The sequence below is a fragment of the Myxine glutinosa genome, chromosome 4 (assembly GCF_964187855.1).
Source record: "Myxine glutinosa chromosome 4, kmMyxGlut1.1, whole genome shotgun sequence".
NCBI classification, from domain to species: Eukaryota; Metazoa; Chordata; class Myxini; order Myxiniformes; family Myxinidae; genus Myxine; species Myxine glutinosa.
The window spans coordinates 215,145,705-215,170,130 of record NC_136264.1 but is presented as its reverse complement, the minus strand read 5'-3'; the positions used below and the strand labels follow the sequence as shown (position 1 = coordinate 215,170,130).

The 24,426-nt window shown below is 43.4% G+C and overlaps 2 protein-coding genes across 5 annotated transcripts in view; both read right to left on the bottom strand.

Moving 5' to 3' along the window:
* MMAA (metabolism of cobalamin associated A) overlaps window positions 1-24,426 on the bottom strand; it is a 773,535-nt gene that overhangs the window by 699,135 nt on the left and 49,974 nt on the right. The gene's annotated exons all lie outside the window — the stretch shown is intronic.
* SLC30A9 (solute carrier family 30 member 9) overlaps window positions 1-24,426 on the bottom strand; it is a 224,796-nt gene that overhangs the window by 199,142 nt on the left and 1,228 nt on the right. For all 4 annotated transcript variants that reach the window (XM_078777013.1, XM_078777017.1, XM_078777015.1 and 1 more), the window contains exons 2-3: window positions 16,414-16,542; window positions 1,883-2,140 (exon numbers count right to left, since the gene is read on the bottom strand). In XM_078777013.1, coding sequence (XP_078633139.1) covers window positions 1,883-2,140; window positions 16,414-16,540 — 385 coding nt within the window. In that variant the 5' untranslated portion in view covers window positions 16,541-16,542. The remainder of the gene's footprint in view (window positions 1-1,882; window positions 2,141-16,413; window positions 16,543-24,426) is intronic.

Genomic DNA, 24,426 nt, shown 5'->3' with positions numbered 1-24,426 from the left:
CACAATGTTCGGACATACATGGAGGCGGGCATCTTGGATTTTGACATGGCGAACCAATTTTCAATAGCGTTCTTCCTTATGCCTAGATACACCCACACACCAGATTAGAAGTTAGTACTTCGCTTATTTTTCAAGATATTTCGCTCACAAGGTTCAGACATATATATGGTGGCGGCCATCTTGGATTTTGACGTGGCGACCCAATTTTCAATAGCCTTCTTCCTTATGGCGAGATACACCCACACACCAATTTAGAAGTTGGTACTTCGCTTATTTTTCAAGATATTCATCTCACAAGGTTCGGACATACATCGCGGTGGCCATGTTGGATTTTGACGTGGCGACCCAATAGATACACCCACACACCAGATTAGACGTTGTGACTTCGCTTATTGTTCGAGATATTTCGCTCACAAGTTTCAGGAATATATATGGTGGCGGCAATCTTGGATTTTGACGTGGCGCCCCAATTTTCAATAGCGTTCTTCCTTATGCCTAGATACACCCACACACCAGATTAGAAGTTGGTACTTCGCTTATTTTTCAAGATATGCAGGTTACAAGGTTCAGACATACATGGCATCAGACATACATGGCGGCGGCCATCTTGGATTTTGACGTGGCGACCCAATTTTAAACAGCGTTCTTGCTTGTGCCTAGATACACCCACACACCAGATTAGAAGTTGGTAATTCGCTTATTTTTCAATATATTTCGCTCACAAGGTTCAGACATATATATGGTGGCGGCCATCTTGGATTTTGACGTGGCGACCCAATTTTCAATCGCGTTCGTCCTTATGCCGAGATACACCCACACCAAATTAGAAGATGGTACTTCGCTTATTTTTCAAGATATTCATCTCACAAGGTTCAGACATACATGGCGGCGGCCATCTTGGATTTTGACGTGGCGACCCAATTTTCGATAGCGTTCTTCCTTATGCCTAGATACACCCACACACCAGATTAGAAGTTGGTAATTCGCTTATTTTTCAATATATTTCGCTCACAAGGTTCAGACATACATGGCGGCGGCCATCTTGGATTTTGACGTGGCGACCCAATTTTCAATCGCGTTCGTCCTTATGCCGAGATACACACACACCAAATTAGAAGTTGGTACTTCGCTTATTTTTCAAGATATGCAGGTTGCAAGGTTCAGACATACATGGCATCAGACATACATGGCGGCGGCCATCTTGGATTTTGACGTGGGTTGCACCCACACACCAAATTCGAAAGCGGTCCTTTGCTTACGCACGCACGTACACACGCCCGCACGCCTGCCCGCACGCACCCACGGACGGACGGACGGACGGGAAAGCCATAGTCCCCCTTTCGCTCCGCTGAGCGACGGGGGACAATAAAACCTCTCAGAGGAGACAGTGTTGGGCCACAAAGTAACCCGGATCTGGAAGCAAAACCATCTTAGTCATGACAAATACAATACATGGGGAATTTTATTCTCAATGACGAAAAAGACAGAAACATAGTTTAAAAATAAACATTGACAACTCAGTGGAAGAACTGTTCCGATGCTCCATCTCAACACTCACGTTGCATCTAAAATAAACAGAAATAAGATTCAAAATCCTTCCTTATGCCCATTATTTGGTAGATCTGCCCGTCCTCGACTTCTTGTTTCAAAACCTGATGCAAAACAGGATAGATACATCTTTGAGGGTGATGAAATCATGAATACGGTGGGATGTTTCAGGTCAAGTGTTAACAACAATAAAAACACTTCACTGTGAGGGTTAAGGATGTTGACAAAACATTGTGTTGACCTTCAGCGAGATCTCATTGAGAAATAGTATCGATTCCAACCTTTCATTTGATCGATGTTTATTTATACGCCAAAAACAAATGTCGGAATGCACCTTCGAGAGGCAAAGTTGCAGATCCAAACACCTTTGGCTTGGGGTCCTCGGTCTCTGAGGAGGGATTTTCAGGAACGTTCAATTCCGGCGGCGAATTGTTCCTCCCTCCGTCACCTGTGGACGCTTGACCACCTGACTCGGTGCTGCTCATCGTCCCGTACTGTCGCAATTTAACCAGGCTGTGGCCACAGGCAATGCAGGGCCGAAACAATGTAGTTGAACTGCCATGCAAAGCTGGGATGCGCCTCTGTACGATTGCTGGGAGAGAGTAATGACAGGGGGTGTGGAGGTTATACAAAGAGAGGAGGTTATACAAAGAGAGGAGGTTATACAAAGAGAGGAGGTTATACAAAGAGAGGAGGTTATACAAAGAGAGGAGGTTATACAAAGAGAGGAGGTTATACAAAGAGAGGAGGTTATACAAAGAGAGGAGGTTATACAAAGAGAGGAGGTTATACAAAGAGAGGGGGGTATACAAAGAGAGGGGGGTATACAAAGAGAGGGGGGTATACAAAGAGAGGGGGGTATACAAAGAGAGGGGGGTATACAAAGAGAGGGGGGTATACAAAGAGAGGGGGGTATACAAAGAGAGGGGGGTATACAAAGAGAGGAGGTTATACAAAGAGAGGAGGTTATACAAAGAGAGGTGGTTATACAAAGAGAGGAGGTTATACAAAGAGAGGAGGTTATACAAAGAGAGGAGGTTATACAAAGAGAGGAGGTTATACAAAGAGAGGAGGTTATACAAAGAGAGGAGGTTATACAAAGAGAGGAGGTTATACAAAGAGAGGAGGTTATACAAAGAGAGGAGGTTATACAAAGAGAGGAGGTTATACAAAGAGAGGAGGTTATACAAAGAGAGGAGGTTATACAAAGAGAGGAGGTTATACAAAGAGAGGAGGTTATACAAAGAGAGGAGGTTATACAAAGAGAGGAGGTTATACAAAGAGAGGAGGTTATACAAAGAGAGGAGGTTATACAAAGAGAGGAGGGTATACAAAGAGAGGAGGTTATACAAAGAGAGGGGGGTATACAAAGAGAGGGGGGTATACAAAGAGAGGGGGTTATACAAAGAGAGGGGGTTATACAAAGAGAGGGGGTTATACAAAGAGAGGGGGTTATACAAAGAGAGGGGGGTATACAAAGAGAGGGGGTTATACAAAGAGAGGGGGTTATACAAAGAGAGGAGGTTATACAAAGAGAGGAGGTTATACAAATAGAGGGGGGTATACAAAGAGAGGAGGTTATACAAAGAGAGGAGGGTATACAAAGAGAGGGGGGTATACAAAGAGAGGAGGTTATACAAAGAGAGGAGGTTATACAAAGAGAGGGGGGTATACAAAGAGAGGAGGTTATACAAAGAGAGGAGGGTATACAAAGAGAGGGGGGTATACAAAGAGAGGAGGTTATACAAAGAGAGGAGGTTATACAAAGAGAGGGGGGTATACAAAGAGATGGGGGTATACAAAGAGAGGGGGGTATACAAAGAGAGGGGGGGTATACAAAGAGAGGGGGGTATACAAAGAGAGGGGGGTATACAAAGAGAGGAGGTTATACAAAGAGAGGGGGGTATACAAAGAGAGGGGAGTATACAAAGAGAGGGGGGTATACAAAGAGAGGGGGGTATACAAAGAGAGGAGGGTATACAAAGAGAGGGGGGTATACAAAGAGAGGGGGGTATACAAAGAGAGGAGGGTATACAAAGAGAGGGGGGTATACAAAGAGAGGGGGGTATACAAAGAGAGGGGGGTATACAAAGAGAGGGGGGTATACAAAGAGAGGGGGGTATACAAAGAGAGGGGGGTATACAAAGAGAGGGGGGTATACAAAGAGAGGGGGTATACAAAGAGAGGAGGTTATACAAAGAGAGGGGGGGTATACAAAGACAGGGGGGTATACAAAGAGAGGGGGGTATACAAAGAGAGGGGGTATACAAAGAGAGGGGGGTACACAAAGAGAGGGGGGTACACAAAGAGAGGGGGGTATACAAAGAGAGGGGGGTATACAAAGAGAGGGGGGTATACAAAGAGAGGGGGGTATACAAAGAGAGGGGGGTATACAAAGAGAGGGGGGTATACAAAGATAGGGGGGTATACAAAGAGAGGGGGGTATACAAAGAGAGGGGGGTATACAAAGAGAGGGGGGTATACAAAGAGAGGGGGGGTATACAAAGAGAGGGGGGTATACAAAGAGAGGGGGGTATACAAAGAGAGGGGGTATACAAAGAGAGGGGGGTATACAAAGAGAGGGGGGTATACAAAGAGAGGGGGGTATACAAAAAGAGGGGGTTATACAAAGAGAGGGGGGTATACAAAGAGAGGGGGGTATACAAAGAGAGGGGGGTATACAAAAAGAGGAGGGTACACAAAGACAGGAGGTTATACAAAAAGAGGGGGGTATACAAAGAGAGGGGGGTATACAAAGAGAGGGGGGTATACAAAGAGAGGAGGTTATACAAAGAGAGGAGGTTATACAAAGAGAGGAGGTTACACAAAGAGAGAAGGTTATACAAAGAGAGGGGGGTATACAAAGAGAGGGGGGTATACAAAGAGAGGGGGTATACAAAGAAAGGAGCTTATACAAAGAGAGGGGGAACACAAAGAGAGGGGGTTATACAAAGAGAGGAGGTTATACAAAGAGAGGGGGGTATACAAAGAGAGGAGGGTATACAAAGAGAGGGGGGTATACAAAGAGAGGGGGGTATACAAAGAAAGGGGGGTATACAAAGAGAGGAGGTTATACAAAGAGAGGAGGTTATACAAAGAGAGGAGGTTATACAAAGAGAGGAGGTTATACAAAGAGAGGAGGTTATACAAAGAGAGGAGGTTATACAAAGAGAGGAGGTTATACAAAGAGAGGAGGTTATACAAAGAGAGGAGGTTATACAAAGAGAGGAGGTTATACAAAGAGAGGAGGTTATACAAAGAGAGGAGGTTATACAAAGAGAGGGGGGTATACAAAGAGAGGGGGGTATACAAAGAGAGGGGGGTATACAAAGAGAGGGGGGTATACAAAGAGAGGGGGGTATACAAAGAGAGGGGGGTATACAAAGAGAGGGGGGTATACAAAGAGAGGGGGGTATACAAAGAGAGGAGGTTATACAAAGAGAGGAGGTTATACAAAGAGAGGTGGTTATACAAAGAGAGGTGGTTATACAAAGAGAGGAGGTTATACAAAGAGAGGAGGTTATACAAAGAGAGGAGGTTATACAAAGAGAGGAGGTTATACAAAGAGAGGAGGTTATACAAAGAGAGGGGGTTATACAAAGAGAGGAGGTTATACAAAGAGGAGTGTATACAAAGAGAGGGGTATGCAAAGAGAGGAGTGTATACAAAGAGAGGGGGGTATACAAAGAGAGGGGGGTATACAAAGAGAGGGGGGTATACAAAGAGAGGGGGGTATACAAAGAGAGGGGGGTATACAAAGAGAGGGGGGTATACAAAGAGAGGGGGGTATACAAAGAGAGGAGGTTATACAAAGAGAGGGGGGTACACAAAGAGAGGAGGTTATACAAAGAGAGGGGGTTATACAAAGAGAGGAGGTTATACAAAGAGAGGAGGTTATACAAAGAGAGGGGGGTATACAAAGAGAGGAGGTTATACAAAGAGAGGAGGTTATACAAAGAGAGGAGGTTATACAAAGAGAGGCATGTATACAAAGAGAGGAGGTTATACAAAGAGAGGAGGGTATACAAAGAGAGGAGGGTATACAAAGAGAGGGGGGTATACAAAGAGACGAGGTTATACAAAGAGAGGAGGTTATACAAAGAGAGGAGGTTATACAAAGAGAGGAGGTTATACAAAGAGAGGCGTGTATACAAAGAGAGGAGGTTATACAAAGAGAGGGGGTTATACAAAGAGAGGAGGTTATACAAAGAGGGGGGTATACAAAGAGAGGAGGTTATACAAAGAGAGGGGGGTATACAAAGAGAGGAGGTTATACAAAGAGAGGAGGTTATACAAAGAGAGGAGGTTATACAAAGAGAGGAGGTTATACAAAGAGAGGGGTATGCAAAGAGAGGAGTGTATACAAAGAGAGGGGGGTATACAAAGAGAGGAGTATACAAAGAGAGGGGGTTATACAAAGAGAGGGGTGTATACAAAGAGAGGGGTGTATTCAAAGAGAGGGGGGTATACAAAGAGAGGGGGGTATACAAAGAGAGGGGGGTATACAAAGAGAGGGGGGTATACAAAGAGAGGGGGGTATACAAAGAGAGGGGGGTATACAAAGAGAGGGGGTGATACAAAGAGAGGAGGGTATACAAAGAGAGGGGGGTATACAAAGAGAGGGGGGTATACAAAGAGAGGGGGGTATACAAAGAGAGAGGGTATGCAAAGAGAGGGGGGTATGCAAAGAGAGGGGGGTATGCAAAGAGAGGGGGGTATACAAAGAGAGAGGGTATGCAAAGAGAGGGTGTATGCAAAGAGAGGGGGGTTTGCAAAGATAGTGGGGTATACAAAGAGAGGGGGGTATACAAAGAGAGGGGGGAATACAAAGAGAGGAGGGAGTATACAAAGAGAGGGGGATATGCAAAGAGAGGGAGTATACAAAGAGAGGGGGATATGCAAAGAGAGGGGGGTATACAAAGAGAGGAGGGTATACAAAGAGAGGGGGGTATGCAAAGAGAGGAGGGTATACAAAGAGAGGAGGTTATACAAAGAGAGGAGGTTATACAAAGAGAGGAGGTTATACAAAGAGAGGAGGTTATACAAAGAGAGGAGGTTATACAAAGAGAGGAGGTTATACAAAGAGAGGAGGTTATACAAAGAGAGGGGGGTATACAAAGAGAGGGGGGTATACAAAGAGAGGGGGGTATACAAAGAGAGGAGTGTATACAAAGAGAGGGGTGTATACAAAGAGAGGGGGGTATACAAAGAGAGGGGGGTATACAAAGAGAGGAGGTTATACAAAGAGAGGAGGTTATACAAAGAGAGGAGGTTATACAAAGAGAGGAGGTTATACAAAGAGAGGAGGTTATACAAAGAGAGGAGGTTATACAAAGAGAGGAGGTTATACAAAGAGAGGAGGTTATACAAAGAGAGGAGGTTATACAAAGAGAGGAGGTTATACAAAGAGAGGAGGTTATACAAAGAGAGGAGGTTATACAAAGAGAGGAGGTTATACAAAGAGAGGAGGTTATACAAAGAGAGGAGGTTATACAAAGAGAGGAGGTTATACAAAGAGAGGAGGTTATACAAAGAGAGGAGTGTATACAAAGAGAGGGGGGTATACAAAGAGAGGGGGGTATACAAAGAGAGGAGGTTATACAAAGAGAGGGGGTTATACAAAGAGAGGAGGTTATACAAAGAGAGGAGGTTATACAAAGAGAGGAGGTTATACAAAGAGAGGAGGTTATACAAAGAGAGGAGGTTATACAAAGAGAGGAGGTTATACAAAGAGAGGAGGTTATACAGAGAGGGGGGTATACAAAGAGAGGGGGGTATACAAAGAGAGGGGGTATACAAAGAGAGGGGGTTATACAAAGAGAGGGGGGTATACAAAGAGAGGGGGGTATACAAAGAGAGGGGGGTATACAAAGAGAGGGGGGTATACAAAGAGAGAGGGTATGCAAAGAGAGGGGGGTATGCAAAGAGAGGAGGGTATACAAAGAGAGGGGGGTATACAAAGAGAGGGGGGGTATACAAAGAGAGGGGGGTATACAAAGAGAGGGGGGAATACAAAGAGAGGGGGGAATACAAAGAGAGGAGGGAGTATACAAAGAGAGGGGGATATGCACAGAGAGGGAGATATGCAAAGAGAGGGGGGTGTACAAAGAGAGGAGGGTATACAAAGAGAGGGGGGTATGCAAAGAGAAGGGGGTATACAAAGAGAGGGGGGTATACAAAGAGAGGGGGGAATACAAAGAGAGGGGGGTATGCAAAGAGAGGGGGGTATACAAAGAGAGGAGGGTATGCAAAGAGAGGGGGGTATACAAAGAGAGGGGGTATACAAAGAGAGGGGGGTATACAAAGAGGGGGGGGTATACAAAGAGAGGGGGGAATACAAAGAGAGGGGGGTATACAAAGAGAGGGGAGTATACAAAGAGAGGGGAGTATACAAAGAGATGGGGGTATACAAAGAGAGGGGGGTATACAAAGAGAGGGGGTTATACAAAGAGAGGAGGGTATACAAAGAGAGGAGGGAGTATACAAAGAGAGGGGGGTATACAAAGAGAGGAGGGTATACAAAGAGAGGGGAGTATACAAAGAGAGGGGGGTATACAAAGAGAGGGGGTTATACAAAGAGAGGAGGGTATACAAAGAGAGGAGGGTATACAAAGAGAGGGGGGTATACAAAGAGAGGGGGGTATACAAAGAGAGGGGGGTATACAAAGAGAGGGGGTTATACAAAGAGAGGGGGGTATACAAAGAGAGGAGGTTATACAAAGAGAGGGGGGTATACAAAGAGAGGGGGGTATACAAAGAGAGGGGGGTATACAAAGAGAGGGGGTTATACAAAGAGAGGAGGGTATACAAAGAGAGGAGGGAGTATACAAAGAGAGGGGGGTATACAAAGAGAGGAGGGTATACAAAGAGAGGGGAGTATACAAAGAGAGGGGGTTATACAAAGAGAGGAGGGTATACAAAGAGAGGAGGGTATACAAAGAGAGGTGAGTATACAAAGAGAGGGGGTTATACAAAGAGAGGGGGTTATACAAAGAGAGGGGGGTATACAAAGAGAGGAGGTTATACAAAGAGAGGGGGGTATACAAAGAGAGGAGGGAGTATACAAAGAGAGGGGGTTATACAAAGAGAGGAGGTTATACAAAGAGAGGAGGTTATATACAAAGAGAGGGGGGTATACAAAGAGAGGGGAGTATACAAAGAGAGGGGGGTATACAAAGAGAGGGGGTTATACAAAGAGAGGAGGGTATACAAAGAGAGGGGGGTATACAAAGAGAGGGGGTTATACAAAGAGAGGAGGGTATACAAAGAGAGGAGGGTATACAAAGAGAGGGGGGTATACAAAGAGAGGGGGTTATACAAAGAGAGGGGGGTATACAAAGAGAGGGGGTTATACAAAGAGAGGGGGTTATACAAAGAGAGGGGGGTATACAAAGAGAGGGGGGTATACAAAGAGAGGAGGGAGTATACAAAGAGTGTGGGGGAGGGGAGTATAAAAAGACGTGTCACATATCTGGTTTCACAAATGCTGTGCTCGTCATGAAGCAACATCATCATCAGATAAATCATAAACCCTTCCAGAAATAATAAGTGTAATGCAATAGTAAGGTCGATATATGGAAAATACCCCCTCAACCCCCAAAAAATTTCTACAAAAGGTTTCTCAACTGATTCTGGTAGGGTTTAGTGTACTTTATAACATACTAAAAGTTTACCAAAGGAGGACCCCCGGAAAAGTGTTTTTTTCAAGATGGCGTCCAAGATGGCCGCCAAAACCTCTTAATGATCATAACTATGTAACTATCAACTCAAATTTGATGATCTTGGTGTCTATCCCTAGGTTTTTGGGGGCAAGGAACACATTAAGACCATTAAAAATGAAAGTGGGCCATTATCTAACAGGTTGAGGGGGCATTTTCCATATATTGACCTGAAGAATGTGTCGAATTGGATCTAACTGAATAACTAATTCTCATCTTTCTCTTTTTCAGACATGATTCAACAATGAGTGCAAGCACAGCCAGTCAAGCTTTTTGTCCAATCTGCAAGGAGGAGATCGAGGATTCCAGTGATAACTGGGTTGCAATTCAGTGGAAGGGGGCGAAGGGAATAAATGAAGCCAGTGTAAAGCGGAAGGACGATCTTGTAGTTGAAGCCAGTACTAAAGTGCATAAAAGCTGTCGTCAACAGTACATAAATGATAAAAACATTAAAAGCCATGTTGCAAAGAAAAGTAGTGGTTCTGTGCCACCAAAGAGAACCACAAGACAATCAAGTGGAGGTTTTGACAGTGAAAAGGATTGCGTATTCTGTGGATGTACAATTGATTTGGACAAGGGACATTTTAGCTGGGTACGGACTGACAAATTTGTGGAGACAATTGTGGAGGTCTGTGAATCCCGTTCAGATGATTGGGGACATACTGTAAAGGGTCGGATTGAATACTATTTACGAGATTTACATGCAGCAGACGGACTTTATCATCATTCGTGTAGTGGAAATTTCCGGTCCTTCAAGTCTGTGCCTTTAGAGTTCCAGAAAGCCCCCGAAGCCAAGCGCAGAAAGTGTGGTCGTCCTAAAGATGAAGATAAGTATGAAGCATTTCAGAAAATGTGTGCTTACCTAGAACTGAACAGTGAGGAACAACTAACTGTTACATCTTTGAGCCTCATAATGAAAGGGTATCTTTGTAATCCTGATTCGGAACCGTATGACAATTACAGTTTGAAAAAGCGTCTTAAAGAACGCTTTAAGGACTCAATTTTTTTTGGTGAAAGAGAAGGCTTGGACGATATTGTTACGATGAGAGAACAAACGTCGCAGATTCTGAGATCATACTACAAGCAAACGTGTCAGGAAGGCGATGAAGAGTCCCAAAAACGCGCTATTATTGAAACTGCTGCTAGGTTAATCAGAAGTGATATAAAATCTCAGGTTTCTACCGTGACGAATCAGTATCCAAGTAGTGATGATTTAAAACTTGATTCAGCCCTATCGTTCATTCCGACTAGTCTGCGGACAGCACTGGAAACATTGTTCGTTGGGAAAGACACAAGACGCAAGGTTGCGGCAGTTGGTCATGCCATAATTCAGGCAGTTCGCCCACGAGCTGTCATTGCCCACGAGCTGTCATAGTAGTGATCTTGTCATCGAACAAACGTTGATGAGGTCTCTGAAGAGCACTGGTGGTCTAACTCGCGGCAGTGGGATGACCGAGGACATGCGAAACCTTTGGACCTTATCTGCACCTGTAACATCCGAGCACAACATTGCGATGCAGGATTTCACAAACCTAACCTATACTACAAGTCCGCAACACAAAGACTCAACTGAGGCGCGCATCAAAAGAGATGCATCTGATCTCGAGAAAATTCGGATAAAGCTTGCAGCCTGCTCACCCTTCACATCTGATCCTACTCTGAGAAACATTGTCAACGGGATAGTGGCTGGGCCAGATGTGAATGTACATGACTTTGAATCGGTTGGAAACAAGATCATTGAAGATATAATCGGAAAGTCGGCATTTACTTACAAATTCAAGCGGAAAGACAGAGCCAAAACCCTTGGGAATATCTCTGCTGTGAAGATTGCTCCTGATCGTACCATTGATCCTGCCCTTCTGTTCCAGCGTTTCCTTCTGGTGTCAAGGTCAGGAGATCTTTCCCTTGAAGAGGTTTTGACGTATGAACTAAGCCCCTACCCTCCAGCCCTCTTTGAGACCAGGAACATTCTTCGAAAAGCAGACAAACCTCAGCTTGCTCAGGCAATTTGAGACCATGCTGCGGACTTATCAAGTGAGGCTGTGATGAACTCTATTCCCAAAACAGATTGTTACGTGCTTGATGGTGGCTCTTTGCTCCATCGTTTACCGTGGAACAAAGGCGACTCATATAATGCAATAGCTGAGTCTTATGCAGACTTCACTGTGAGACATTACGGACAAGCGACAGTGGTGTTCGATGGCTATGGTGAAGGTCCCTCCATAAAAGACAACACACATCAGAGACGAGGAAAAAACCTGCACCCTATTGTTAGTTTCACTGCAGAAACAGAGTTTGCAGGCAAAAAGGACGACTTTTTGTCTCGTGACAAAAACAAGGCAGACATGATTGCTCTCATCAGCACAGCACTAACTAAAAGGGGATGCCATGTCATTCAGTCACCAGGGGATGCAGACGTTGATATCGTTAAGGCAACTGTTGAACGATCCCGTCATTGCACCACAACGTTGGTCGGTGAGGATACAGATTTGCTGATCTTGCTCCTTCATTACTCCAGAACAGACAATGAGATCATCTACTTCCGTTCTGATGCAAACAAGCAGTCAAAAGAACACAGAGTGTATAACATTAACCTGCTGAAAGAAACTTTAGGAGACGATGTGTGCAATGAGTTGTTCTTTGTACATGCCTACTCAGGATGTGATTCTACTTCAAGGATTTTCGGCATCGGAAAAAAGTCAGCCTTCCGGAAATTAGTGAAATCTGATCCTGTCATGAAGTCCTGTGCTAGTGCATTCATCCTTCAAAACAAATCTCAAGAGGACATATCAGATCTTGGCAAAGACCTGATGGTTGATCTCTTTGGTGGCAAGTCTAATGATACGCTATCATCACTGCGCCATATCATTTTCACCAAAAAAGTGGCAACTGCTCAAGCATTTGTCACTTCTGAACGGCTCCCCCCAACATCACCTGCAACAATATTCCATAGCCAACGTGTGTACTTTCAAATTATGGTATGGATGGGGATGGCAAATGAAATGAACCCAACTGAATGGGGATGGAAACAGGAAAATGATCAGTTAATTCCAATTATGACCCAAAACAATGCTGCGCCTGACGAACTCTTGAAAATTATCCATTGCAACTGTTTGGGGGGATGCAAATCCTCTCGATGCAGCTGCAGACGCTATGGACTCCGCTGCACTGCTGCATGTGGCCCTTGCCAAACTGAAAACTGTGACAATCCAAACAACACTCAAGAGGTCGATACTGAGGAGGAGGATGACACTCAAAACTGAACGCTCTGAAACTTATTCTATGGACAAAGGTGTTTGTGCATTAGGTGACAGCTGAAGGTCATGAGTTCAATTTCATAATGATTCAACAGCTCAGTAATATCCAAAGTTGTCTTAATGTGTTCCTTGCCCCCAAAAACCTGGGGATAGACATCAAGATCATTACATTTGAGTCAATAGTTATGGACTTGCGGTCATTTGGAGGTGTTGGCGGCCATTATTGACGCCATATTGGATTTTGTGTTACATATAATGGCCCACTTTCATTTTTAATGGTCTTAATGTGTTCCTTGCCCCCAAAAACCTAGGGATAGACACCAAGATCATCAAATTTGAGTTGATAGTTACATAGTTATGATCATTAAAAGGTTTCGGCGGCCATCTTGGACGCCATCTTGAAAAAAACACTTTTCCGGGGGTCCTACTTTGGTAAACTTTTAGTATGTTATAACGTACGCTAAACCCTACCAGAATCAGTTGAGAAACCTTTTGTAGCAATTTTTTGGGGGTTAAACTGTATTTTGACCTGACTACAATAGGACAATACAATTTAACACCTGAAAATGCATATTATAGAATTTCACTTCATACCTTTTAAATAAATTAAATCAATATGAGTAGAAGGGAGGAGTCAGATTATCGACTGTGGGCCAGCAGTCAAAATGTGCCCCCCGCCCCCATTCTTCACTCAGCTCACGAGCTGCATTCTTCACCCAGCTCACTAGCAACATTCCTCACCCAGCTCACTAGCAACATTCCTCACCCAGCTCACTAGCTACATTCCTCACCCAGCTCACTAGCTGCATTCCTCACCCAGCTCACTAGCTGCATTCCTCACCCAGCTCACTAGCTGCATTCCTCACCCAGCTCACTAGCTGCATTCCTCACCCAGCTCACTAGCTGCATTCCTCACCCAGCTCACTAGCTGCATTCCTCACCCAGCTCACTAGCTACATTCCTCACCCAGCTCACTAGCTGCATTCCTCACCCAGCTCACTAGCTGCATTCCTCACCCAGCTCACTAGCTGCATTCCTCACCCAGCTCACTAGCTGCATTCCTCACCCAGCTCACTAGCTGCATTCCTCACCCAGCTCACTAGCTGCATTCCTCACCCAGCTCACTAGCTGCATTCCTCACCCAGCTCACTAGCTGCATTCCTCACCCAGCTCACTAGCTGCATTCTTCACCCAGCTCACTAGCTGCATTCTTCACCCAGCTCACCAGCTGCATTCTTCACCCAGCTCACCAGCTGCATTCCTCACCCAGCTCACTAGCTGCATTCCTCACCCAGCTCACTAGCTGCATTCTTCACCCAGCTCACCAGCTGCATTCTTCACCCAGCTCACCAGCTGCATTCTTCACCCAGCTCACCAGCTGCATTCTTCACCCAGCTCACCAGCTGCATTCTTCACCCAGCTCACGGGCTGCATTCCTCACCCAAATCAGCAGCATTCTTCACCCAGCTCACTAGCTGCATTCTTCACCCCGCTCACAAGCTGCATTCTTCACCCCGCTCACTAGCTGCATTCTTCACCCAGCTCACTAGCTTCATTCCTCACCAAGCTCACCAGCTGCATTCTTCACCCAGCTCACCAGCTGCATTCTTCACCCAGCTCACCAGCTGCATTCCTCACCCAAATCAGCAGCATTCTTCACCCAGCTCACTAGCTGCATTCTTCACCCCGCTCACTAGCTGCATTCTTCACCCCGCTCACTAGCTTCATTCCTCACCCAGCTCACTAGCTGCATTCTTCACCCAAATCAGCTGCATTCTTCACCCAACTCACTAGCTGCATTCTTCACTCAGCTCACTAGCTGCATTCTTCACCCATCTCACTAGCTGCATTCCTCACCCAGCTCACTAGCTGCATTCCTCACCCAGATCACCAGCTGCATTCTTCACCCAGCTCACCAGCTGCATTCTTCACCCAGCTCACCAGCTGCATTCTTCACCTAGCTCACGAGCTGCATTCCTCAACCAAATCAGCAGCATTCTTCACCCAGCTCACTAGCTGCATTCTTCACCCAGCTCACTAGCTGCATTCTTCACCCCGCTCACTATCTGCATTCTTCACCCAGCTCACGAGCTGCATTCTTCACCCAAATCAGCAACATTCTTCACTCAGCTCACCAGCTGCATTCTTGTTTTTTTGTACTCTGTCAAAGCGTCTTTTTGGTTCTTGAAAAGCGCTATATAAAATAAATGTATTATTATTATTATTATTATTCTTCACCCAGCTCACTAGCTGCATTCCTCAACCAAATCAGCAGCATTCTTCACCCAGCTCACTAGCTGCATTCTTCACCCAGCTCACTAGCTGTATTCTTCACCCCGCTCACAAGCTGCATTCTTCACCCAAATCAGCAACATTCTTCACTCAGCTCACCAGCTGCATTCTTCACCCAACTCACTAGCTGCATTCCTCACCCAGCTCACTAGCTTCATATTCCTCACCCAGTTCACTAGCTGCATTCTTCACCCAAATCAGCAACATTCTTCACTCAGCTCACCAGCTGCATTCTTCACCCAACTCACTAGCTGCATTCTTCACCCAGCTCACTAGCTGCATTCTTGTTTTTTTGTACTCTGTCAAAGTGTCTTTGGGGTTCTTGAAAAGCGCTATATAAAATAAATGTATTATTATTATTATTATTATTATTATTCTTCACCCAGTTCACTAGCTGCATTCTTCACCCAGCTCACTAGCTGCATTCTTCACCCAGCTCACTAGCTGCATTCTTCACCCAGCTCACTAGCTGCATTCTTCACCCAGCTCACTAGCTGCATTCTTCACCCAGCTCACTAGCTGCATTCTTCACCCAGCTCACTAGCTGCATTCTTCACCCAGCTCACTAGCTGCATTCGTCACCCAGCTCACTAGCTGCATTCTTCACCCAGCTCACTAGCTGCATTCTTCACCCAGCTCACTAGCTGCATTCTTCACCCAGCTCACGAGCTGCATTCTTCACCTGGTTCACCAGCTGCATTCTTCACCCAGCTCACTAGATGCATTCTTCACCTGGTTCACCAGCTGCATTCTTCACCCAGCTCACAAGTATTCAACCCCTTAAGTCAATCCTTAATAGAAGCGCCTTTGACAGTAAATACAGTTTCGAGTCTTCTTGGGTAAGTCTGCATCAGCTTTACACATCTGGATTTGGGGAGTTTCTCTCACACTTCCTTGCAGATTTGCTCAAGCTCTGTTAAGTTGGATAGTGAGCGTCAATGAACAGCAATCTTAAAGTCTTTCCATCGATTTATCAATGAGATTCAAGCCTGGGCTTTGGCAGGGCCACTCAAGGACTTTCACGTTCTTGTTCTGAAGCCATTCCAGTGTTACTTTTGCTGTATGCTTGGAGTCATTGTCCTGTTGGACGTAAATCTTCACCACAGTCTAAGGTCTTTTGCACTCTAAAGCAGGTTTTCCACAAGGATTTGCCAGTATTTGGCTTCATTCATTATTCCCTCTATCATTACAAGTCTCCCGGTCCCTGCCACTGAAAAGCATACTCATCGCATGATGCTGCCACCACCATGCTTCACGGTAGGAATAGTATTACTGTTAGATTGGTGATGAGCTGTGCTCGCTTTCCACCAGACGTAATGCTTTGTATACAGGCCAAAGATTTCAATTTTTGTCTCATTAGACAACAGAATATTTTGTCTCATGCTCTCATAGTATACCTCATGCTTTCCTCTTCATGCACTGGAGGTAAAGATCTCTTAAATGAGGTATCATCAAGCATTATATGAGCTGTGGTTACATTTACCCCATTCAGACCCAATCTGGCAACTTGCTTTCACAAAGGTAATTATATATATATGGATAGAAAGAAAAAATTAAACAGTTATGGAGAATTTGAGTGTTATTGTCCACCATCGTACCGCTTGGCAATGCACATTCCTGCCATTTGATCTCCCACGAACCCCCACTCCAAGAAGGCAATGATGGGACAACAGTCTGCAGCGCACGTTGTAGCGGCGAGCGGAGCAGCAGGACACGAACTTTCATCCCTAGATGAGTTACAAAAATGTCCACAACCCATCAGTGTATTGCTGATTGGTATACAAAAATGCCTGCAACTCATCAGTGTATTGCTGATTGGTGGATATACAAAAATGTCTACAATCTCTTAATCTTGTGGTGAGGCAGTTGCCCTGAAACAACTTGCGTATGCCTCTTGCAAGGCAAATCCAACTGAAGGCAATCTCAGTTTCTTCCACCATGCTCGGAACAAGTGTGTGTCTACCCTCAGGAGAGCCCGGAAGCAATAGCTCTCCACTCTCGAGACTGAACTCTCAAACCTGTCTCCTTCCTCCAAATCCTGGTGGCGTCTGGTCAAATCTGTTTCTGGTGTTTGTTCCCCCTCCATCCCATCAAACGGCTACACAGTTGACACTGCACGCGACAAAGCCGAATGCCTCAACTTTGTGTTTGCCTCAAAATCTTGTGTTCAAAACCCATCTCTCTCTGAACCCACCTCACCCAGTCGAACCCAGCTGCTCCCAAGGGTCCTAAAATCCTGCTCTGCCGCTCTTTCACACCCTCTCTCTTGCTCAAGGTCATCTGCCATCAGTTCGGAAATCAGCCAACATGACCGCTTTACACAAAGAAGGTCCAAAAACAGATCCTTGCAACCACAGACCAACCAGCCTGCTCCCAACTATCAGCAAAGTCATGGAATCCATCATTGCTTCGCATATCAAATCCTTCCTCTTCTCCAATGGCTTGATCTCAGATCATCAATTTGGTTTCAGACCAGGTCACTCTACTCTGGACATGCTGCTTTTGCTGTCTCCACAATGGATGGAGGTCCACAATGCCAAACCGGAAATCAGAGCTGTCTCCCTTGACATATCAGTGCCTTCGATACGGTCTGGCACCCAGCCCTGCTCACCAAACTCTCCTCCGATGGTATCCATAGAAATATCCATGCATGGCTTGCGGACTTCCTCTCTGGTCGGTCAACGTGTGGCCCTGAATGGATTTCTCCCATCTCCCCTTCCTGCTCTGGCTGGAGTTCCCCAAGGCAGTGTCCTGCACCCTGTGCTTTTTCTGGTCTTCATCAATGATCTTTCCCACTCTCTGGAAAATCCTCTATCTCTTGGCTGATGACTCCACTCTCTGCCGCTCCATTCCTCATCCCTCAGATCGGCAGTCTGCAGCCTCCTCACTCTCTGCAGAACTGGACAAAACAACAGACTGGTCAAACAAGTGGAACATGTCTTTCAATCGTGACAAATCTCGCACTCTTACTATGTCTCTCTGAAAAGACTGACTGGACAACCGTCCCATCTACTTTCTCAACAATCCTCTCCAAGAAGTTCCGTCACTCAAGCTTTTGGATCTCACCATCTGCCATGATCTTTTCTGGGAAAACCACATTTCCAAGCTGGCCTCCAAAGCCAGTCGCCGACTGGGCATCCTCAGTTGTGTGAAGTCCTTCTTTGGCACACCTGAGCTCCTCACAACATACAAGGCTTGCATCCGCAGCTCAATGGAATACTGCTCTCCCTTCTGGGCTGGTGCTCCTGCCTCACACCGAGCTTGGCTTCACGCTGTTAAAACCAAAGCTTTCAGAATCATTGGAATCTCCCAAGATTAAGCTGATTGTGAGGGCCTTTCACTTACTCACCGCAGGCAGGTTGGTGGTCTTTGTCTTCTACCGACTCCTATCCACCCAAGCTCCCCCTGCTCTGTCTGTGCTCTGTCCCCCAAATATTCCTACAGGTCACACAAGATCTGCCAGCAACCCTCTTCTGGTGAAATTGCCAAAATCAAGACTCTCTTCTCACCTTGACTCTTTCATTCCTCTTTTTTCCCACCTCTGGAACAAACTCCGTCACTCTCTTCAATCTCTTATCTTCCCCCATACAGAACCTTGATCTTTTCTACCCCCGCTAATTCACCCCAGATACACTTTTTTGAAATACCAACTTCTTTCCTTGAAGTCCTAGCAGTGTCCATGTGTTTTATACCTCTCCCAACCCCCACCCCCCTTCCCATGCCCTCTCCCTCCCACAGATCTCCCGGTGTCCCTGTTCTCTGCTGTTGTACTTGTGTGCTTCGCTCTCTCTCCCCATCTTGTCTCCCGCTCCCTTTATTGTACGTTTTGTGTGTCCATTTATTTTTTTGTTTTTTTGTGTGATTAATGTTAGCTCTCACACGAGCCTCGATCTTGTATACCAAAAATAAATAAATAAAATAAACTCGTCAGTGTATTTCTGATTGGTGGATACATAAAAATGTCTGCAACTCATCAGTGTATTGCTGATTGGTGGATATACAAAAATGTCTACAACCCATCAGTGTATTGCTCATTGGTGGATATACAAAAATGTCTACAACCCATCAGTGTATTGCCGATTGGTGGATGTACAAAAATGTCCACAACCCATCAGTGTATTGCTCATTGGTGGATATACAAAATGTCCACAAATCAGTGTATTGCTGATTGGTGGATATACAAAAAGGTCCACAACCCATCAGTGTATTGCTAATTGGTGGATGTACGAAAATGTCCACAACCCATCAGTGTATTGCTCATTGGTGGATATACAAAAATGTCTACAACCCATCAGTGTATTGCTCATTGGTTGATATACAAAAATGTCTACAACTCATCAGTGTATTGCTCATTGGTGGATAAACAAAAATGTCCACAACCCATCAGTGTATTGCTCATTGGTGGATATACAAAAATGTCCACAACCCATCAGTGTATTGCTCATTGGTGGATATACAAAAATGTCTACAACTCATCAGTGTATTGCTCATTGGTGGATAAACAAAAATGTCCACAACCCATCAGTGTATTGCTGATTGGTGGATATACAAAAATGTCCACAACCCATCAGTGTATTGCTCATTGGTGGATATACAAAAATGTCCACAACCCATCAGTGTATTGCTCATTGGTGGATATACAAAAATGTCTACAACCCATCAGTGTATTGCTCATTAGTGGATATACAAAAATGTCTACAACCCATCAGTGTATTGCTCATTGGTGGATATACAAAAATGTCTACAACCCATCAGTGTATTGCTCATTGGTGGATATACAAAAATGTCCACAACCCATCAGTGTATTGCTCATTGGTGGATATACAAAAATGTCTACAACCCATCAGTGTATTGCTCATTGGTTGATATACAAAAATGTCTACAACCCATCAGTGTATTGCTGATTGGTGGATATACAAAAATGTCCACAACCCATCAGTGTATTGCTAATTGGTGGATATACAAAAATGTCCACAACCCATCAGTGTATTGCTAATTGGTGGATATACAAAAATGTCCACAACCCATCAGTGTATTGCTCATTGGTGGATATACAAAAATGTCCACAACCCATCAGTGTATTGCTCATTGGTGGATATACAAAAATGTCTACAACCCATCAGTGTATTGCTGATTGGTGGATATACAAAAATGTCTGCAACTCATCAGTGTATTGCTGATTGGTGGATATACCAATCAGCTATCCTGTTGTCGCTATCGCTATCTCGTTGTCCCTTTGAGACGTTGTAGACGTCTCAAAAAACGTCCACAACCCATCAGTGTATTGCTCTTTGGTGGATATACAAAAATGTCTACAACCCATCAGTGTATTGCTGATTGGTGGATGTACAAAAATTTCCACAACCCATCAGTGTATTGCTCATTTGTGGATAAACAAAAATGTCTACAACCCATCAGTGTATTGGTCATTGGTGGATATACAAAAATGTCTACAACTCATCAGTGTATTGCTGATTGGTGGATATACAAAAATGTCTACAACTCATCAGTGTATTGCTCATTGATGGATAAACAAAAGTCTACAACCCATCAGTGTATTGCTCATTGGTGGATAAACAAAAATGTCTACAACCCATCAGTGTATTGCTCATTGGTGGATAAACAAAAATGTCTTCAACCCATCAGTGTATTGCTCATTGATGGATAAACAAAAGTCTACAACCCATCAGTGTATTGCTCATTGGTGGATAAACAAAAATGTCCACAACACATCACTCATCAGTGTATTGCTCATTGGTGGATAAACAATAATGTCTACAACCCATCAGTGTATTGCTCATTGGTGGATAAACAAAAATGTCTACAACCCATCAGTGTATTGCTCATTGGCGGATAAACAAAAATGTCTACAACCCATCAGTGTATTGCTCATTGATGGATAAACAAAAGTCTACAACCCATCAGTGTATTGCTCATTGGTGGATTAACAAAAATGTCCACAACACATCACTCATCAGTGTATTGCTCATTGGTGGATAAACAATAATGTCTACAACTCATCAGTGTATTGCTCATTGGTGGATAAACAAAAATGTCTACAACCCATCAGTGTATTGCTCATTGGCGGATAAACAAAAATGTCTACAACCCATCAGTGTATTGCTCATTGGTGGATAAACAAAAATGTCTTCAACCAATCAGTGTATTGCTCATTGGTGGATAAACAAAAATGTCTACAACCCATCAGTGTATTGCTCATTGGTGGATAAACAAAAATGTCTTCAACCAATCAGTGTATTGCTCATTGGTGGATAAACAAAAATGTCTACAACCCATCAGTGTATTGCTCATTGGTGGATATACAAAAATGTCTACAACCCATCAGTGTATTGCTGGATATACAAAAATGTCCACAACCCATCAGTGTATTGCTCATTGGTGGATATACAAAAATGTCTACAAGCCATCAGTGTATTGTTGATTAGTGGATATACAAAAATGTCTACAACCCATCAGTGTATTGCTCATTGGTGGATATACAAAAATGTCCACAACCCATCAGTGTATTGTTGATTGGTGGATATACAAAAATGTCCACAACCCATCAGTGTATTGCTCATTGGTGGATATACAAAAATGTCTACAACTCATCAGTGTATTGCTGATTGGTGGATATACAAAAATGTCCACAACCCATCAGTGTATTGCTCATTGGTGGATATACAAAAATGTCCACAACCCATCAGTGTATTGCTCATTGGTGGATATACAAAAATGTCCACAACCCATCAGTGTATTGCTCATTGGTGGATATACAAAAATGTCTACAACCCATCAGTGTATTGTTGATTAGTGGATATACAAAAATGTCGACAACCCATCAGTGTATTGCTCATTGGTGGATATACAAAAATGTCTACAACTCATCAGTGTATTGCTCATTGGTGGATATACAAAAATGTCTACAACCCATCAGTGTATTGCTCATTGGTGGATATACAAAAATGTCTACAACCCATCAGTGTATTGCTCATTGGTGGATATACAAAAATGTCTACAACCCATCAGTGTATTGTTGATTGGTGGATAAACCAAAATGTCTACAACCCATCAGTGTATTGTTGATTGGTGGATATACAAAAATGTCTACAACCCATCAGTGTATTGCTCATTGGTGGATATACAAAAATGGCCACAACCCATCAGTGTATTGTTGATTAGTGGATAAACCAAAATGTCTACAACCCATCAGTGTATTGCTCATTGGTGGATATACAAAAATGTCTACAACCCATCAGTGTATTGTTGATTGGTGGATATACAAAAATTTCCACAACCCATCAGTGTATTGTTGATTAGTGGATATACAAAAATGTCTACAACCCATCAGTGTATTGCTCATTGGTGGATAAACAAAAACGTCTACAACCCATCAGTGTATTGCTCATTGGTGGATATACAAAAATGTCTACAACTCATCAGTGTATTGTTGATTGGTGGATAAACAAAAATGTCTACAACCCATCAGTGTATTGCTGATTGGTGGATATACAAAAATGTCTACAACTCATCAGTGTATTGCTCATTGGTGGATATACAAAAATGTCTACAACTCATCAGTGTATTGCTCATTGGTGGATATACAAAAATGTCTACAACTCATCAGTGTATTGCTGATTGGTGGATATACAAAAATGTCTACAACTCATCAGTGTATTGCTCATTGGTGGATAAACAAAAATGTCCACAACCCATCAGTGTATTGCTCATTGGTGGATATACAAAAATTTCCACAACCCATCAGTGTATTGCTCATTGGTGGATATACAAAAATGTCTACAACTCATCAGTGTATTGCTCATTGGTGGATATACAAAAATTTCCACAACCCATCAGTGTATTGCTCATTGGTGGATAAACAAAAATGTCTACAACCCATCAGTGTATTGCTCATTGGTGGATATACAAAAATGTCTACAACTCATCAGTGTATTGTTGATTGGTGGATAAACAAAAATGTCTACAACCCATCAGTGTATTGCTCATTGGTGGATATACAAAAATGTCTACAACTCATCAGTGTATTGCTGATTGGTGGATATACAAAAATGTCTACAACTCATCAGTGTATTGCTCATTGGTGGATAAACAAAAATGTCTTCAACCCATCAGTGTATTGCTCATTGGTGGATATACAAAAATGTCTACAACTCATCAGTGTATTGCTGATTGGTGGATATACAAAAATGTCTACAACTCATCAGTGTATTGCTCATTGGTGGATATACAAAAATTTCCACAACCCATCAGTGTATTGCTCATTGGTGGATAAACAAAAATGTCTACAACCCATCAGTGTATTGCTCATTGGTGGATATACAAAAATGTCTACAACTCATCAGTGTATTGCTGATTGGTGGATATACAAAAATGTCTACAACTCATCAGTGTATTGCTCATTGGTGGATATACAAAAATGTCTACAACTCATCAGTGTATTGCTCATTGGTGGATATACAAAAATGTCCACAACCCATCAGTGTATTGCTCATTGGTGGATAAACAAAAATGTCTACAACCCATCAGTGTATTGCTCATTGGTGGATATACAAAAATGTCCACAACCCATCAGTGTATTGCTCATTGGTGGATAAACAAAAATGTCTACAACCCATCAGTGTATTGCTCATTGGTGGATATACAAAAATGTCTACAACTCATCAGTGTATTGCTGATTGGTGGATATACAAAAATGTCTACAACTCATCAGTGTATTGCTCATTGGTGGATATACAAAAATGTCTACAACTCATCAGTGTATTGCTCATTGGTGGATATACAAAAATTTCCACAACCCATCAGTGTATTGCTCATTGGTGGATATACAAAAATGTCCACAACCCATCAGTGTATTGCTCATTGGTGGATAAACAAAAATGTCTACAACTCATCAGTGTATTGCTCATTGGTGGATAAACAAAAATGTCCACAACCCATCAGTGTATTGCTCATTGGTGGATAAACAAAAATGTCTACAACTCATCAGTGTATTGCTCATTGGTGGATAAACAAAAATGTCTACAACTCATCAGTGTATTGCTCATTGGTGGATAAACAAAAATGTCCACAACCCATCAGTGTATTGCTCATTGGTGGATAAACAAAAATGTCTACAACTCATCAGTGTATTGCTGATTGGTGGAAAAACAAAAATGTCTACAACTCATCAGTGTATTGCTCATTGGTGGATATACAAAAATGTCTACAACTCATCAGTGTATTGCTGATTGGTGGAAAAACAAAAATGTCTACAACTCATCAGTGTATTGCTGATTGGTGGATATACAAAAATGTCTACAACTCATCAGTGTATTGCTGATTGGTGGATATACAAAAATGTCTACAACTCATCAGTGTATTGCTCATTGGTGGATATACAAAAATGTCTACAACTCATCAGTGTATTGCTCATTGGTGGATATACAAAAATGTCTACAACTCATCAGTGTATTGCTGATTGGTGGAAAAACAAAAATGTCTACAACTCATCAGTGTATTGCTCATTGGTGGATATACAAAAATGTCTACAACTCATCAGTGTATTGCTGATTGGTGGAAAAACAAAAATGTCTACAACTCATCAGTGTATT